This window comes from Lontra canadensis, unplaced genomic scaffold (genome assembly GCF_010015895.1).
Source record: "Lontra canadensis isolate GAN:19392208 unplaced genomic scaffold, GSC_riverotter_1.0 scaffold2, whole genome shotgun sequence".
Lineage (NCBI taxonomy): Eukaryota > Metazoa > Chordata > Mammalia > Carnivora > Mustelidae > Lontra > Lontra canadensis.
In genome coordinates, this window is record NW_022630996.1 from 44253818 (window position 1) to 44273256 (window position 19439).

Below are 19439 nucleotides of genomic sequence, written 5' to 3' on the forward strand. Positions count from 1 at the left end.
CTGCTCATGCACTCGCTCTCTCTCAAATAAATAAAATCTAAAAAACAAAACAAAACAAAAACCCACAGCAGGAACCCATGATGTGAAAGGGAGAATGGCAATAAATAAACAATATTGGAGATACAGGCAAATGTTGCTTCTTAGGAATTGACAGATGTTATATAATTGAGTGTATATTGGCACAATCAGATAAATGTAAATATTATAATGCTCCTATAATTGTGTATAAAAAGGTCATTTGTTTAGATACACATATGGAAGTATCTAGCAGTGAAATGTCAAAATTTCTACAATTTAACTGGTCTTCAAAAATTAGACAAAACAAAATTTTTAACATGTTAATAACTGTTAAATCTAGTCAACAGATATATAGGTATTTATCATATTGTTTCTATTTTTCAGTACATTTAAAATTTTTCATAATAAAAAGTCAAGAAAAATTTGCTTTGGAAAGACCTATACATGAAGTAGTGACTTGTATTTCCTTCCATAACTACGTTGAAATGGGGATAGGTTGAAGGGGAGAAAACCAGGAAGAATCTACGGTTATCTTACCATATCCTGCCATAGAAGCGCCATTCTCAACATCCGAGTTCTTATTTTCCTCTGCTAGAGCTTTAACATATCTTTTGCTTAAGTCTAGTATTTGTTCACGTAACTTGACACTGCTTTGATGTCTTGGTTGTTGAAAAGTATAGTGCAGTAACATCAATCCCCAAATGAGTCCAAATACAAGCAACAGTAAACTCAATTTCTGGGACATGGTTTTCCTTGAGATTGTAAAAACCATTTCTGATAAAAGCAAACACACTCAACTGAAGAGTGGTGATCAGCTGTAAGCCGCCAAACAACCAAGACTTCTGAAAGAAAAAAGAAAAAAAATCTCCTCCTCTAATATTGTATATTCTTCATCTTCAGCAAGGTTGCCTCCAACTCTCAATTAATTCTGTAAAATTGAGAAGAGAAAAGGGGATTAGTCTTAGCCTATACCAGTAACAGACTAGATAATGACAAACTTAAGAAGAGATTCTATAAATCCTTGTGATTTGAAACTGTATCTTCTTTGACAACTTTCAGTTTCATTTATATTGCTCTTCAAAATTTTAAACCAGACATAAATGTGAATAAACTGAAATGCCACCATGGTCACAAAATTCTTTGAAGACTTCTTGTCATTCCAACTCTTACAGACATTAGCGTTCTGTTAAATAAACTAAAACTATGGACATATAATGAGATTCATAGGAGACTATTCAAATATAGGTTTCCAAACTAAATGTCTAAAACCTATTCCTCCTCCTCTTCCTTTAAAAAAAAATTTTTTTAAAGGCAGATGCCAAAGTGAAAGTGAGAAATTGAGGAAAGGTGGGATGCCTGGGTGGCTCAGTCAGTGAAGCATCTTCCTATGGCTCATTTCATGATCCTGGGGTCCTGGGATGGAGTCCCACATTGGCTCCCTTTTCCCTAGGGAGTGTGTTTCTCCCTCTCCCTCTACTGCTCCCCCAGCTTGTGTTCTCTCACTCTCTCTCAATCAAATAAAAAATTAAAAAAATAGATCTTGGAGGAAAATGAGGAAAGGTGAAACAGACTGGAAAACAAAAAATGCCTAAGGAAAAAAAAAAATCCCACAATTCAATAGGTGTGACAATATTTGAAAATGTCACTAGAAAATATGCTAATGGCAACAAGATCATCTTAAGCATCCAACCTAAGATGAAAAATAAGTTACAATCTCTTAAGCTTATACTTCTAAATTTATGCCAGGCATAATGAGAAGTGCTAAAAGAGTTTAGGAAATTTTCTTGTATTTCCAAATCTGCAATTCTAAATTTTAAATGGTACAGGAATGTACTTTTATAATTTAAGGGAAAATTGTGTAAGGAAAAAAAGGTTATACCTCAATTTAAAAAAAAAAAAAAAAAGATAAAGGTGATGAAAATCATGGAATCTAGAAAGACCTAGAGAGCAATAATGTATATGAATCACCAAAGTGTCCAGCAAAGAAAACTTCATTTATGGTGGAATAAAATTCTTCACATGGAAATATATCTAGAGTCAAAAAGTGTATTTCACAGCCTAATGAAAATAATCCTTAAGAACTTTTTAACTTCCAGCAGTATGGGCAAATAAAACATACTGATTTTAATCTGCTTAATAGAGTATAATCACATAGCCGAATAAAATCAAGTTTGAGGATAAGACTAGAAATGAATACAGTAAAGGTTAAGTCTGAAGAGCATTTAAACACTTTCAACAGATGTTTACTGAGCCAGCATATATGCTAGGCAGTATGGGAACTATGGTTGTGCCCTAAAAGTTTGCTTTCTAGCACACTCTTTTTTTAAATAATAAAAATAAAGAGTATCTTTATTTAAAATAAAGATATTTAAGATAAAGGTATCTTTATTTAATAAAAAAATAAAGAGTATCTTTTATTATCCTACATAAAAAATCAAAATACAAAATTTTGTACTCAAAACTCCTCTAGATGTGTGTGTGTTGAGATATGTGTAAGCAGGGGATCTTCTACTCTGGCAATGCACCTGTCCAGTTCAGAGAACTCCCACTCTTTCATCCTCCTACCCGGCCCCCCCAGTCCCTGATACGCCGCTAATAAATTCTGGGCTTCCAAGGTTTAAAGAACACCCACCTACTCTAGTTGCAATGTACCCATGATGCCAAACCTCACTACAAGCATGATTACCCCACTAACTGGCCATTTTAATTACTACAGCAAAGTAATAACTGCATTAAAAATTAAGAATTAACTCCTTTTCAAGTTTTCTTCTACTTCTGCTTATTTAGTTACCATACAAAGAATAAATAGCTTCAGATATTATGAAAACTCTACTATTAAAATCAATACGGGATTACTAAACTTTACTTAACAAAGTCAAGTAAATGTAACCTAATATTTTTTCTATAGATCTTACATTTGAGTTCAGAAAGTGGAAGTTCTGATGCCCAAGAAAATTTTAAAAGAATTTCTTTACACACATATGTTAAACATACTCTTTCTTTAGTGATCTTTCTTCACTGGCTTCTGTGTCTTTTCAAGTCTGACCAGTGTGCTCCATGACCTGACCCAGCACCCAGTATAAGGACCGATCGTGTATCTGTCCTGAAGCAGTCACAACAGGCTTCTAAAGTGGGCATGACAACAAAACCAGAAAAGTGACATCACTGGAGAATTAAGAACACAGACTTCCTAGGTGTTTTGGCAAACAAAGTTTAAAATGATGGCCCGGAAGGTTTTAGATCACTATACATATCCAAAGCCAAAACCAGAGGCAAAGACAGCACTTTCATGAAATAACAGCCTTATGACAATCACTTCGTACCAGATTGTGCTGTAAACTCCTTACATGAATTAATTCACTACATCTTCACAACTCCCACATTAATAATGTTCTCACTTCACAGGTGGAAAAAACTGAGGCAGAGAGAAGTTAAATAATTTGTCCAAGGCTATACAAATGGATAGCAGTAAAGAAAGGAGTCAAAACTCAGGCTCTGAACCCACGCCCCTCTTCTGCAGCAATGGCAGTAAAATAGTTAACAGCAGAAACTGCAGCCATGAACAACTACTGAGTTCTTATGGTATGAAGAAAACACTTCACAATGGCTATTTCATTCATTTTATGCAGTAACCTCAAAAGAAAGATGTTGTTGTTATTCTCACGTTAAAATGATAATATTAAAGCTTAGAGAGGTGGTTAACTTCTCTAAGATTTTTTCACCTAGGCCACAGACCTCTCTTGCCTGAACTTCGGCAAGAACTACAAGCCTGCAAGTTCAGAATCTGTATCTCCATTCAGGGTCTGTCCTTTCATTTAAAAAAAAGGTTCTTAAACCCAGTCCTACTAGAACTCATAGATTTTACAGAACTCCACCAAAGTGACAAATCCCAAGACTGTCATGGCATTAGACAGAGAACAGGAGACCCAGGGAGGGAGGTAGGGTTGAGAGTCAAACACAGGAGTCTAATCTCTAACAGGTAAAGTCCCTCCAACTAGATACAAGCTTAACCATGAACTTTGCTTAAAGAGTGAGTAGCAGTACCAACACTAGACACTGAGAGAAAACACACCGATAGTAGACAGGGCAGAAACTTAGCTAAGGAGGATATGCCCCCAAAGTAATAAATCCCAAGAAACAAGAAAGCCTACTTTAAACCTAGTGTTTCTCCGTGTGGGGGGCCCAAAGATAAATTAAGAGCCCCTTATTGCTCTATACTAACTGTATACTAGTTGACTATTAAATTCAGAAAACAGGCCTACAGGAAAGAAAGGTCTTCAGAGGCGTGCCTGGGTGGCTTAGTCGGTTAAGTGTCTGCCTTCCACTCAGGTCATGATCCCAGGGTCCTGGGATCAAGCCCACCCTGGGCTCCCTGATCAGCTTTGAGCCTTTTTCTCCCTCTTCCTCTGCCACTCCCCCTGTTTATGTGCTCTCATGCTCGCTCACGTGCGCTCTCTCTCTCTCAAATAAAATCTAAAAAAACAAAAAAAGCGGGGGGTGCCTGGGTGGCTCAGTCAGTTAAGCATCTGCCTTCAGCTCAGTTCATGACCCCAGGGTCCTGGGATTGAGCCCCGCATCAGGCTCCCTGCTCAGCAAGACCCTTCTCCCTCTCCCTCTGACTGCTGCTCAGCCTACTTGTGCGCTCCCTCTCTCTCTCTCTCTCTCTCTCTGTTAAATAAATAAATAAAATCTTTAAAAAAAGAAAACTCTTTGTAGCCTTGACTCTTCATGGAATGTGTCTGGCTCACTACTGCCCTCAACTAAATTAAAGCACCCCACCTCAGAGAGAAGTCAGGAAGCTTTATAGTGACTACTATAATAAAACACTCATGTTTTAGAACTTGCTTGTGTTTGTTACACATTTTTCTATAGTGATAAGAAGTTAAAAAAAATTTTAAGATTTATTTATGTTTTCAAAGATTTATTATTTACGTTTTTTAAGATTCATTTATTTATGTACACACACACACACACACACACACACACACACACACAGCGATGGGGGAGGGGCAGAGGAAAAGAATCCTCAAGCAGTCTCCCCACTGAACATGGAGCTTGACCTGGGGTTGATCTCAAGACCCTAAGATTGTGACCAGAGCTGAAATCAAGAGTCCAACAGTTTAACCAAGTGAACCTCCCAGGAACCCAAAGAAGTTAAACATTTAACATGAAAAGGGTGTCTTTGAGGGGCACCTGGGTGGCTTAGTGGGTTAAAGCCTCTGCCTTCAGCTCAGATCGTGATCCCAGGGTCCTGGAATTGAGCCCAGGGTCTCTGTTCAGCGGGGAGCCTGCTTCCTCCTCTCTCTCTCTGCCTGCCTCTCTGCCTACTTGTGATCTCTGTCAAATAAATAAATAAAATCTTAAAAAAAGAAAAGAAAAGGGTGTCTTTGAGAATAGCAAAGAAGTGAGAAGCTGGGAGCCATTATTCCACTCTTCACTAGGGAACTACAAAAGGACACCAAGAAATAAAGTGAGTGTAAGAGCTACTAAAGAGAAAAGACACCCTGGAGCCTTCTTCAAGTTAAAAAGATGGCCTAGAGCCAGCTAATATCTGACACAGGGCTGAACAGTTCAAAGGCCCATGAGGGATCTCTGATGCAACCCAAGAAGGCCTGAAAACTATTCTACAGGGTTCATTTCCACATGTAATTCCAAGCAAGCCCAGTAGAGGTGACTAAGATTCCCAAAAGGATACAACTATGCCTTTGTTCTCTTCTCAGAATGCTTCACATTAAAATTACCTCGAGAGTTTTCTAAATATCCCCATGCCAGGTCATACCCCAAACCAATTAAATCAGAATGTCAAGGGGGAAGGAGCCAGGCATCCGTTTTGGTTTGGTTGGGCTGGGTATGGTTTGTTTGGTCTTTAAGAGTCCTAGGTTAGGGGCACCTGGGTGGCTCTGTCAGTTAAGCGTCTGCCTTCAGCTCAGGTCATAATCTCTGTGTCTTGGGATCACCCTGTGTTGGGCTCTCTGCTCAGCGGGAAGCTTGCTTCTCCCTCTCCCCCAGCAGCTCTCTTATGCTCTCTCATGCTCTCTTTCTCTTTCTCGAGTAAATAAGTATCTTAAAAAAAAAAGAAGAAGAAGAAGAAGAACCCTAGGTTATTTCAATGTGCAGCAAAGAATGGGAACCACTCTCCAAATCTCAAATCTCTTCATAAAGCAGCAATGGGGAGGAAAAAACAGGTATCTTTGCTGTAATCTAAGTCACTCCTGCCAAGGTAAACTAAGCCCTATATTTACAAGTCAGAGGGGGAGGCAGAATGAAGAGAAAACAATTTCTACCAGTACCACTTTAGTCCCTGTGATCAATATGAATATACTGTTCCGTTCCCTGAAAGATTTTTTTGTGATGCCATATAGAAAGAAAAAAGCAGACAAGAAGATTTTAATTATTTAGCAACTAAAGGCAATTTATTTTAGTACTTCTTTTTTTTTTTTAAGATTTTATTTATTTATTTGACAGAGAGAGATCACAAGTAGGCGGGGGGGGAGGGGGGGGGCAGGTTCCCCGCTGAGCAGAGAGCCTGATGCAGGGCTCTATCCCAGGACCCTGAAATCATGAACTGAGCCGAAGGCAGAGGCTCAACCCACTGAGCCACCCAGGTGCCCCTATTTTAGTAATTCTAAGGAGTAATTATTCTTGGACTCAATCTTTAGGAAAGAAAAAGAAAAAAAGGGAGGGTTTAATAATGTCTCCTTTCTGTGTAATGTTCAAAGCTGCAAGTGACATAGAACTTGCACTCTGAACCTCCCCATTTTTTTTTTCTTTAGTTTTCAAGTACTGGTCCATCTCCTGGAAGGCCACCTAGGTCATGAGGGAAATAACAATTACACCTAAAAGGCCTACATTGTCACTAAGGGTTTATGGCTACAATCGAGCACAATATTTATTAGAGTCCTTTATTGACCAAAATAGTGTACAATCTGAACACTTTTTCATCCCAACTTCTAGGCCACCATATCAATTGTCTTGTTGGGTCCCCCAAAATTGGGTAACCCAATTATGGGTCCATGATTAAAGGAGTGAGATTGATACAAAGAGAAGGTCAAGCAAAGCTTTATTTCGTGCCAAGCATCAGGAATCATACCGACCGTCAAACAGATGGGTCGGGGCTGCCCCTCCAGAGAGGACGACCCCTCCCTGCTTTCCAGACTAATTTTATAGAGCAAAGGCCATGTGGTTGGGCCTCGCTACACACAGGTGGGCAACGAGATTGTAACACACACAGGAAATTCCACAGTGATGGACCAATTGAATTACAATTTACCCTAGTAGACATTCGATTTAGCCTATCACACCTTGGTTAGGATTGGCGCCAAAAGGCCCCAAAGGGCGGGGGCCCATACTCCTTGGTAGCTAGGAGACAGTATGCGCCCCCACGGATTGAATACCTCCACCTGGCCTGCCCCACCCTTGTATTTGGACTTTGTTACCTGGGACTGGTTTCCTGGACTTGCTTTTAGGTAAGTTCCCCTGGTGGGTGGGGGGGGGGGGGGCAAGGTCAATTTAAGCTTTACAGCAAAATGGCAGTTCAACCCGGGTGGGGGCTGCTCTGGCTGAATAGGCCCTTACATGTCTACTAATGACTAAAAAGTCAAACTTCATATTTGACCCAAGTAGTTTTTAAAAAGCAAAAACAAGGGGTGCCTGGGTGGCTCAGTCAGTTAAGTGCCTGCCTTCCGCTCAGGTCATGATCCCAGGGCCCTGGGATTGAACCCAACATCAGGCCCCCTGCTCAGCAGGGTGTCTGCTTCTCCCTTCCCCAATACCCTCTCACCCAGCTCATGCTTCCTCTCTCACTTGCTCTCTAATAAATAAAAGCTCTTAAAAATAAAGAGACAAAAACAAAATCATCATCACCTTCACCATCATTATTTTGACCTAAGATAGACTTATAAATATCTTTGGGATTCCCAGGGGAAAGTTCTTGGGTACCTGCAGAGAATGCAAAAGGAATTAGAGTGTATATGCTCAAAAGCAGAAGTGAAGGAGAGGAGGCACATTTAAAACGAAGTTGTCACAAATTATCTAAATAAATAAATAAATAATAAAATAAAATGAAGTTGTCTGTAGAGCACTAGATCTGAAAAGGCAAAGGAGTGTGGTCCAAGTATCATCATCTCCAACTGAACTCCTGCAGCTGTTTCTCAAGTAGTTTCCCAGATTCCTCTCCAACCCCACTTCAAGCCACTGTCCTCAAAGCAGCCAAAATGTTCTTCTAAAAACAAGTCACAATTTGAATAGTAAAAATTCCAGTGGTTCTCAAAGGAGATATGTAAATGAACAATACACACATGAAAAGACACTCAAATCACTAATCATTAGGGACATGCAAATTAAACCACAATGAGATACCACTTCATACCCATTATTAGCATGATAGGAAGGGCATCAGAGTATACCACCCCAAAGTACAAGCATGCCACTGCTGTATAAGGATTAGTTGGAACTGAAGATGACTAAGAAATAGCAGATGCAGGAAGTGTTTCCTGCGTTGCTCTCCCCCTTTCTACCTAAAAGGCAGACAAGAATTTCCCATCAGAAAGGCGACAACATTCTCATCATGGAAGACAGGGAGTTGATGTTGAGACAAATCTGTACAAATACATCTTCAACAACCCTTATTTTCCATTAGTTTCTCCCATATATTACATTCTCACAACCAACTGCCTCTAGAAACTAAAACTCCTTTTCCTTTGTCTTGTCAGATCTTCACAATTTATAGCTCTGTGTCTAAATGATATACAAGCTCTCAGGCCTACTTGCTTCTTTGGTTTTCATCTCACTTCTGTAAAGCCCCTCATTTGCATATGAAATAACCCTTTTTCTCCTGTTAATCTGGCTTTTGTCAATTTAATTTGCAGAGCCCCAGGTACTGAACCTAAGAAGATAGGAAAAAAAAAAAAAAAGATGTTTCTTACCCTGTAACATTTATCAAAAAAAACAAAACTAAACAAAAAAACAAGTGTTGGTAGATGTGGAGGCATTGAAACTCTTGTGTACTGCTGATAGGAATGAAAAATGGTGCAACCACTGTGGAAACCAACAGTACATCAGTTCTTCAAAAAATTAAACACGTAATTACCATATGATCCAGTAATTCCACTTCTGGGTATAATCACTAAAGAACTGAAAGCAGGGACTCCGAGAACTTGTGCACCTATGTTCATTGGAGCATAATTCAACAATAGACAAAAGGTAGAAATAACCCATGTCCAAAAAAATGAACAGATAAACAAAATGTAGTATATACATACCATGGAGTATTACTCAGGTTTAAATGGGAATAAAATTCTGATAGAAGCTACAACACAGATGAACCTTAAAGATATCATACTAAGAGGCGCCTGGCTGGCTCAGTCATTGGAGCATGACCCTTAATCTCAGGGTCATGTGTTCAAGAACTACGTTGGGTATGGAGCCTACTTTAAAAAGGTACATATATCATACTAAGTTAATAAACCAGGGGACGCCTGGGTGGCTCGGTTGGACGACTGCCTTCGGCTCAGGTCATGATCCCGGAGTCCCGGGATCGAGTCCCACATCGGGCTCCTGGCTCCGTGGGGAGTCTGCTTCTCCCTCTGACCTTCTCCTCGCTCATGCTCTCTCTCACTGTCTCTCTCTCAAATAAATAAATAAAAATCTTTTAAAAAATAAAAAATAAACCAGACACAAAAAGACAAATATTGTAGGATTCCACTAAATATAGGTACTTAGACCAGTCAGATACATTGAGACAGAAAGTAGAATGGTAGTTACCAGGGGCTGGGGCTGGGGCAGAGGAGAGAAGAATGGAGAGTTATGGTTTAAAGTTTAGGGTACAGAGTTTTACTCTGGGACGATGAAAAAGTTCTGAAGATGTATAATGGTAATGGCTGCACAACAATGTGAACATTCTTTTTTTTTTTTTTTTAAGATTTTACTTATTTATTTGACAGACAGAGATCACAAGTAGGCAGAGAGGCAGGCAGAGAGAGAGAGAGGCGGAAGCAGGCTCCCCGCCGAGCAGAGAGCCCGATGCGGGGCTCGATCCCAGGACCCTGGGATCATGACCTGAGCCGAAGGCAGAGGCTTCAACCCACTGAGCCACCCAGGCGCCCCCAATGTGAACATTCTTAATGTCACTGAAATGTACGTTTAAATATCGTTCAAATGGTACATTTTATGTATTTTTTAACCACACACAAAGTTGTAGTACATCACTCCCCTGCTTAAAAACCCTTCAACAGTTTCCCACTGTACTTAAAATAAAATTAAAACTCTTTACCTCAAGCCACAAGGCCCTACAAAATCTGACTTCTCCCCTTCTCTCTCTTGTCCTAATCTCACACCACTTCTATTTACTCACTGTGCTACAGTCCCTCCAGGCAAGACCAACCAAATGCTTTCTGACCTCAGGCTCTATATACAACTGCTATTCACCTCCCTGCAATGTTCTCCCTGCTGCTTGCTCCTTTTCATTTTTTAGTATTATTTATCTCAAATGTTGCCTCTTCAAAAAGTAGCACTCCCACTCCTGCCCCATCTCCGGCCCCACATATTCCATATGAAATTACATATTCTATCTTTAAAACCTTGAGCAAGTTACTTTAACTCCTCCCTAGACTCTGATGTCCTCATTTATACTGGTAAAGATAAATGACACCTCATACTACTCAATATACACTAACTTTTATTATTAGTGTCAGGCACTAATGCAGTAATGCCAGTAATTCTTGATAATATGAGTAATCTGAGTTAATACAGGAGTTTTTGTTTTACTAGACCCAAATAAAACTCCTCTGATTAGCTCTCATGGTCCTCCATAATCCAGTCCCCAAAGGCAAATCTATTTCCCATTAGTCACAAAAATATCTCCCCCAATCAAGCCAGTCTTCTCACTGTCTCATACAATAATAATAATAGCACCTTACATTTACATCCATTTTTATTTATGAAGCATGTTTCCTTACATCCTCTCATTCATTTAGTTAACAGCTACCGGAGAGGCCACAGGCTTGAACAAATTTCTACTCAGAATTTGTGGATAGCATGAAATACTTCATTGGTACTAGTTACTGATTACTAATTACTGAAGAATTACCCAGTCCTAAAAGATGATACAATGGCACTGTTGATGAGAAAACTTCATCTTCCAAATAGCCTACAATGAGACTAGAGTATCTGTTTAAACACTACCTTAGCCAGAAGGATTTCAAAACCTCATCACCTTACCCCAGTCCATTCTGATCTTCTCTCACAACACATTACTTTATATCAGCTTTATATCACACATGACATCTTCTTATCTAGTCATGAACCTTGTCCCCACAATCCCATGTGCCTAAGAGCAAGAGTAACTGACTCTACACCGCTGCCACAACTCCCATAAACCCCATTGACAATCAGTAGAGATACCTACGGTTTACTTTAAGCACATCCCTGAGTCTAACCCCACCTTCTCCCAAGCAGCAATGACTTCCCTACAGTGTTGGCGGGGTAGGGGAGCAAAAGGGCAGAGGAGATGGAAGTTTCAAGATAAAATTAAAGTATCTTCAATTATCCATTTTGTGGCTAGATGAATCTGAGAAGAAATCTAATACAATCCCCTGACATTTCATATGAAATAAAATCCAGGGTTATCTTGCCTAAAATGAGACAGTTAATGGCAAAAACTATATTGATCTAGAAGACAGGTCCTGACTCACTATTTAGGTTTTTCTCTATACCATACTACTTTCTTTACCTCCACTAGAAAGGCTAAGTTTGTAAAATACTAAATGAACAGTAACATTAAATGAAGCTTATTCTCTTTTGCTTTAAAAGAACATAACCTGAGGGTACCTGGGTAGTTCAGTCAATTATGTGTCTGCCTGCAGCTCAGGTCATGATCTTGGGGTCCTGGGATCTAACCATCCCACCCCCACCTCCCCCACCCCGTTCAGCAGGGAGTCCGCTTCCCCCTCTCTCTCCCTCTGCCCCTCCCCCCAGTCTGTGCGCTCAAGCTCTCTCAAGCGCACGCTCTCTCTCTCTCTCAAATAAATAAATAAAATCTTAAAACAACAACAACAAGGGGACCCTGGGTGGCTCAGTGGTTTAAGACCTCTGCCTTCAGCTCAGGTCATGATCCCAGGACCCTGGGATCGAGCCCCACATCAGGCTCTCTGCTCAGGGGGGAGCCTGCTTCCTCCTCTCTCTCTGCCGGCCTCTCTGCCTACTTGTGATCTCTGTCTGTCCAATAAATAAATAAAATCTTTAAAAAAACAAAAAACAAAAAAGAACATAGCCAGAGAACAGTAATGGCAGTTTAGAGCAATGATCCTAAAATTCCAAAAATATATGCTTAGACTCTTCATTAAATTATCAAGTAGGCACATTAAAATTTCAATATACTTTATTCCCATAAATCAACCTATTACAAAGTTACTACAAGAAGGATTTAAGAAATCTTAGAGCTTAGCTTTTTTTTACATAAGCAAAAAACAAGAGAAATAAATATGAAGTAAAGCACAGATAAATACAAGATCTTCTGGATGGAGACACCTTCACAATGTCCAGCAGACACTGATAAGAAAACGTATTTCTAGAAAAAAGAATTTGGGGGTTGGGGAGGACTACATAAAGACCTAGGCTCAACAATCTATTATACGAAGTTTCATTTAAAGCATGAAAGAACTTGGTTTATTCATTCATTTGCTCACTTACTCATTCACAATATTTACTGCAGTACCTACTGTGAGCCAGAGCTGCAGATGTAAAAGGTGAAACAAGACAGGATTCTTCTTGTGGAGATTACGTCTTAGTTGGAGACAATAAACAAGCAAGCGCAGAAACAAGTTAATATCAGCTTGTCATAAACGACTATGGAGAAAATAAACAAACAGGGTGACGTGAAGATATCTGAGGAGTCTACGTAAAGTATCAGGTCAAGAAAGGCCCTCTAGGGAGGTCTGATCTGAAAAACAAGAGGAAGTAAAGTCTGGTTCCAATTTCCTTCCAACCAAAACCTTTAGAATTCTTTTCTGACCAGAATCTTGGGAGCAGGCAGTAAATTCCTTATTCCTAGTGTCCTCAGTACAAACAAATGAGAATGGGAGGAATCCCAATCCCCAACATGGAATGGCCTGGTTTGGAGAAATCATTCAAAGTAAACAGAAGGAAACCCACAAGCATAGAAAGTTTTGTTTTCCCTTTTCTTAGAAGAATGGTAGTTCTAATGTTCAGTAACATACGGGAAGAGTAATAATCTCGTATAGTGACTTTGCACAGAAAAATAAGTAAATACATTCCTATTAGCATTTTCTAACATGGGTGGGCAGTGTAGTTAAAATGGGGTATGGAATAAAATCTAGGTAACAATTTGCCAACATGCTAACTTAAAATTGCTATAAAGCAATTTTTTTTTTTAAAGTAGGTTCCACAGTGAAGCTCAAAGCTGGACTTGAACGCATGACCCTGGGATCAAGACCTGAGCTGATATCCTACAATCCAGCAATTGCACTACTGGGTATTTACCCCAAAGATACAAATATAGTGATCCAAAGGGGCAAGTGCACCCCAATGTTTATAGCAGCAATGTCCCCAATAGACAAACTGTGGAGAGAGCCTTGATGTCCGTGGACAGGTGAATGGATAAAGACAATGTGTATAGGGTGCCTGGGTGGCTCAGTCATTAAGCGTCTACCTTGGGCTCAGTTCATGATCCCAGGTCCTAGGGTTAAGCCCCGCATTGGGCTCTCTGCTCAACAGGAGGCCTGCTTCTCCCTCTCCCATTCCCCCTGCTTGTGTTCCTTCTCTCGCTATATGACTCCCTGTCAAATAAATAAATAAAATCTTAAAAAAAAAAAAAGATGTGGCATATAAATACAATGGAATATTATACAGCCATCAAAATGAAATCTTGCCAACTGCAATAATATGGATGGAACTAGAGGGTATTATGCTATGCGAAATAAGTCAGAGAAAGATAATTATCATATGATCACACTGATATAAGGAATCTGAGAAACAAGGCAGAGGATCAGAGGGGAAGAAAGGAAGAAATGAAACAAGACGAAATCAGAGAGGGAGAAAAACCATAATAACTTCTTAATTTCGGGAAACAGAGGGCTGCTGGAGTGGAAGGGGGTGGGAAGATGGGGTGACTAGGTGATGGACACTGGGGAGGGTATGTGTTGTGGTGAGGGCTGTGTATTATGTAAGACTGATGAATCACAGACCCATACCCCTGAAACAAATACATTATACGTTAATTTAAAAAAAAAAAATACCTGAGCTGATATCAAGAGGCAAATGCTTAATGGACTGAGCCACCCAGATGTTGGTTACTAAGCATTTTAAATAGAAATTTTCAAACTCTAAAAGATTCCTTGTTAAAGGACAAAATGGTAGAAACAGAAAAATGAGGGGAAACTTTTTTCTTAGTTTTTACATTTATTAAAGGCCTTAAAGTCTCCATTCCAAAAACCTCCAAAGATCTGTTTAAAGTTTTTTTATGCCTCTTCCCAAATACCAAACATGCAAACAACTAGATATTTAAGCAATTTTTCAGTGGTTTCTCCCTAGCCAGGGACCTAAAGACAAATATATTAGTTAACATTATTATTACAGTCAAGACAGAGGATCACCCTCATTTTTTTTCTTTTTTAAGATCTTTATTTATTTATTTGACTAAGAGAGAGTGAGCACAACCAGGGGGAACAGCAGGCAGAGGGAGAAGGAGAAGCAGGCTCCTCGCTTGGCGGGGAGCTTGATGTGGGGCTCAAACCCAGGACCCTGCGATCGTGACCCAAGCTGAAGGCAGACATTTAACAACTGAGCCACCCAGACACCCCATCACCCTCATTTTAAAGAAAAGGAAAATGAAGCACAAAGAGGATTAATGACTATCTAGCAAACAAATGGGGGGAAAGCAGGCATCCAAATTCTCAGCACAGGACTCTCCTGTTTTTCAAAAGCGGGTAACAAAAATCAACTTAACAGTTTGCAAATGGCACTTTTTAAAAATACAAGATAAAATAGAAACTATCAAAGTAGACGGCACCACTACAGATCTTGCTTTATGTCAGTTTTCTTTCAGTTAGATACCTATATTTTTTTCTTACACAGACACACACATGCACACACATATTTGTGTATCTATGAAGTCTTGACATAAAAAGATCTCTTACTATGGGTTGCAGTCAAAATTTTAAAAACACTATTTCACACTGCCTGTCTTGAAATACTTGCTTATATTGTTTATGGAAACACTGCAATAACAACATTAAAAACATTAATAGATGGTAATCCTGCCTAAAAAAAAAAAATCCCCTCTTCAAATCCCATTTTTGCATTTATTCAGTGCTCTGCGTTTTGTGCTTTAGAACTATAGTTAAATTAACTATAACAACAACAGCAGCAACTAGCAAGGAGAGAAGCCATTGCTAAGCCAAAGGTGCTACAAGAATCAGTGCCTATTAGTCTCCCAAGGAATTTACAATTAGAAAAGCAGAAATACTTCACAAAAAGACACAGTATGTTCACCAGAGCACAGAGGTTCAGACAGTTCTCTTCAAAAAAGGCTCAGAAATAAGTCCTCCACAGACTTGACCTCGGAATGTAATTTCAGGGGGAAAGGCCCATTCTTAGAATACTTCTTCTACACAATACTGCCCAAGGCTAATATGTAGGGAAAAAATTAACAGAAAACACAGCTTTCCACTCCTAATTAGGTCTAAAATTTTAAATGCGAACTGCTTTGAGAGAAGCTACACTAAAATTCCAGCTAAGATACAGACACATGTCTCAAGATATCGGATCATTTTTAGATGGCATATTTGGGAGAAAAGAGAGAAGATAATAGCTCTGAAGAGTACAAAGATTAAAAAAAAATGGGTAAAGTAATTCAAGGTTAAGAATAGAAATGTTAGGACAAAGGGAAACTACTCAATCATTATGCCACAGTAACAATTTAATCTAAAATATATTAGGCTGGGGCACCTGGGTGGCTCAGTCAGTTAAGTGTCTGCCTTGACTCAGATCATGATCCTAGGGTCCTGGGATCGAGCCCATTGTTGGGCTGTCTGTTAAGCAGGGAACCCACTTCTCCCTCTCCCCCACTCATGTTCATTCATGCATGTGCGCTCTGTCAAATAAATAAATAAATATTTTTAAAAATAAACAAAATAAAATAAAGTAGGTTGTACCACATATTTTAGTCACCTGCCCAAAGCCTCAGCCAATCATGTTTTGTGACACATGAGCCCACATCCCCCTTCATAGCTAACTAGATTAGCACTGGGCACCTTTGCCTCAGGCCGTGGGGAAAAAAGGGACCAAAGAACACCAGGTTGTTGGGAATAGGAGCAAAAAGGAATGAAGTTTGGATTAGGGGATTGACAAAGTAGATTTACAAAGAAATAGGCGCAACAGGTAAAGAGAGACTATAAGTAAAATAAAAGAGATCCGCAGTAGAGAAAAAGAGAAATAAGCATGTCAAAAATGTAGAAAAAAACACGTGCAGTTCATGAAAGAGGAATGCTTGTTTGTGGCAGCTTTCTAGTTCCTACATGTACATCCCCTTCCTCGAGATGGGGAATAAAAAAAAAAAAAAAAACCCCTAAGACACAAATAAATGACTAAAAGGGCTTATATCAATTTGTTACATGTTTTAAAAAGGACATCTAAAACCCTTTATCATTGAAAATCTGAACTAGAAGAGTCCTTGGAATCAGACCAATTCACTATGTTAGGCAAGAGGAAAACGAGGACCACAAAGGAACATAAGGTTATATAGATAGTGACAGAGCTAGGACAAAAACCAAGGTCTTCTATTTCCATAGTCCATTACTCTCCGTCTGTACTGCACGAACACCAATACAGAAACTTTTTATTTTTCAAAATGAGTATTTTTGTCACATATTTTTATGAGAATCATATTTCAAAAATTCTTTATATGCATCGGTCATCTCCCACAGTTTAAATAAGTTTTCCCCTTATTTACTTCCTTGCTAGTATCCTTATGAAATACATTCACCAGATTTTCTCCCTTTCTTCCTAAATTTTTTTTAATGCATCAGTCACTGAAGACATAACATAGAAAATTCATCAGGCCCTACTGGTTTTTCTCCCACTGTAACTGTACATTCAAAAACAGCGTTAGAACGTATTACTTCACATATTACACAACAGTGTTTGAACCCAAAGTAGTAAAGAACAGACATTTTCAATGAAAAAAAATCAACAAAGGACCATAAGGATTTCCTTAAAGAAAAACTCATCACCATTGTCAGTAAATATCAGGAGAGAACAGTGCAAGAACCAAAACTACAGAGGAACTAATGTGAAATGTTTCAAATCACTCCTTATAAATTGTATCGCATTCATTCAACTTGTTCTGGATCAAAACTACCACTTGGCAAACAGAAATCCCAAATGAGTAAAATTACTAACCAGTGAGAAAGTGTAGAGAGTGGTGGGAAAAGTTGACATAAGGTAAAGATGGCGAAGCCCCACGTCAGGATTGCAGAACACCTAGGTGCTTACTCTGCCAAAACAAACACTTAAGCTCCTCTAAAGAGTCTCCCAAAGGACACAGCTTGCGGGGGGGGGGGGGGGGGGGGGTGAATAAGTCCTTGTATCTCCAGAGCTGATCCACAGAAAAGCAGAGTCATCAATTTCCTAAGAACATTCTCAGCCATCTTCAAACAGTGGAACTTAAGAAGACAGCATACTTTAAAGGAATTCCTTCCTTAGGTCTAAGGTGAACGAGGTATTAAGTAAAGAACACACAACCTAGGGTGCTAATCATTAAACAAAGAAAAGCACAAAACTCGTAAATCCAGAGGCCACTTCATATAACTAATAAAAGTATCATATTCAAAGGATTTTTTTCATCAAAAGAATTAATGACGTTGTAAGCACATTATTTTTTTATTCTAACAACTTAAAGATGCGTACTGTTATCTCCATTTGATAAGAAAGCTCAGGCTTAGAACCTTTAATTAACCAAGGTCATAAAGCCAAGCCCTGCCTCGATGAGGATGGGAACCCAGGCTGCCTGAGCCACTCTTAGTACCGCTTTCGAGAGTGTAAGTCACAGTCGACAGAGCAGTTTAAGTTCATCCTTACCAATCACCCAGGAGCTGAGTTTGAAGAGGGGGTAAAAAAGAGGCATCTGACTTTCTCCCTCAAAGTAGTACAGAGCTGAGCTGTCAAAAGCAGAAAAAGAAGTGAGTGCGGCTGCCGAGCGGGCGCTCCTCCATCCCTGCACCAGGTCGGTCGCTCCCCCGCGCCAGTGGCCACGGGACCGAGCCCGCCCCGCTCGGATTAAGCAACCCGAGCTTCGCTCGGTTCTCCGCCCGGGGCCCACGGGGCCACGGCTGTCAGACCCAGAGGGGCAGGGACAAAGAGCCTCCTCCGCCGCGGGCTACCGGCAGCTCCCGAGCCGGTTTTCCGCTGACACCTGGGGGCAGCGGCCCGGGTGGGGCGAGGGGCACGAGCGGGAAACGGTGGAGGAAGGGCGGCCGCCGGGCCTGAGGGGAATACCGGAGAGGCGCGCGGCGGGCGGGCAGAGTCGCCTCCTCCCCCAGCTTTCCTCTCGCCCCCTCCCCATTACCTTGCCTGTGGGCTTCTTGTCACCGTCGCCGCCGCCAACCCGCTCCCGAGCTGGGGCGGCGCAGCGAAAGTCGATTAGCAGGCGTCAGTTGCGTCCTGCGCTGGCGAAGCAGCCTCCAGGTGGGGATGGAGAAAGGCCAAGATTGAGAATCACCGACGAGGTGGTTCCCAGCTCGTGGAGATTCTACTCTTCTTGTCCCTCGCAGTCTGCTTCCGCTCCGCCTCCCGGCCGGTCCCAGCCCTTCCCCCACTTCGGAGACCAGCCGATCGCGGTCCGCGGCATTATGGGGGATGTAGTCCGGGAATGCGGAAGAGGCGGCACGTGCTTCTAGCCCGGCGGATCCTACTCCAGGGGCTGGGCGACGCCGTTGCGTAGCAACCAGAAGAAGCTGCCGGCATCTCCAGGATTGGAAAATTAGCTTACGGGAGGCAGACGCTATGTCTTTTAACTCCCTGCAGTAGCTGAAAGGAGAGCGTAGGCGTCTTACTCCTGACCCTCCAGCAGGCGACTAACAATTTCAAGGCTGTGACCTGGAGGCAAAAGGACTTAATAGTGATTAAAAGTGTGCTGCAGACAAAAATGTACGCTATTGCCCCTGAATGCCCTTAGTGCTTGGCGTAAGGCAAGAAAAATAAAAGGAATTACGAAAATAAGGAGAAACAAATTGTTATTTTTCACAGAGGATGTCCTTATGTGGCAAATCCAAAAGAATCTACAGACAAATTGTTACAATTAATAGGAGTTAAACAGGGTAATTTAAAAGTCGCATAAAAAAAAGTATTTCTATACTCCAAAAAGGAAAAGATAACTAATATTTTAAGATACCACTTACAATAGCTTC

The 19439-nt window shown here is 40.5% G+C and overlaps 1 protein-coding gene across 5 annotated transcripts in view; it reads right to left on the reverse strand.

The window, feature by feature from the left end:
• The window catches only part of CCDC126 (coiled-coil domain containing 126), a 48415-nt gene extending 29596 nt beyond the window's left edge, over positions 1-18819 (reverse strand). The window contains exons 1-3 of one of the 5 annotated variants that reach the window (XM_032873220.1): positions 18599-18819; positions 7882-7956; positions 556-946 (exon numbers count right to left, since the gene is read on the reverse strand). In XM_032873220.1, the coding sequence (XP_032729111.1) occupies positions 556-790 (235 nt within the window). In that variant the 5' untranslated portion in view covers positions 791-946; positions 7882-7956; positions 18599-18819. Of the gene's footprint in view, positions 1-555; positions 947-3012; positions 3112-5759; positions 5779-7881; positions 7957-18111; positions 18192-18598 lie in introns of those variants that run through there. The other 4 variants (XM_032873221.1, XM_032873204.1, XM_032873222.1 and 1 more) reach the window with 4 other exon arrangements.
• Between the last annotated feature and the right edge of the window lie 620 nt (positions 18820-19439).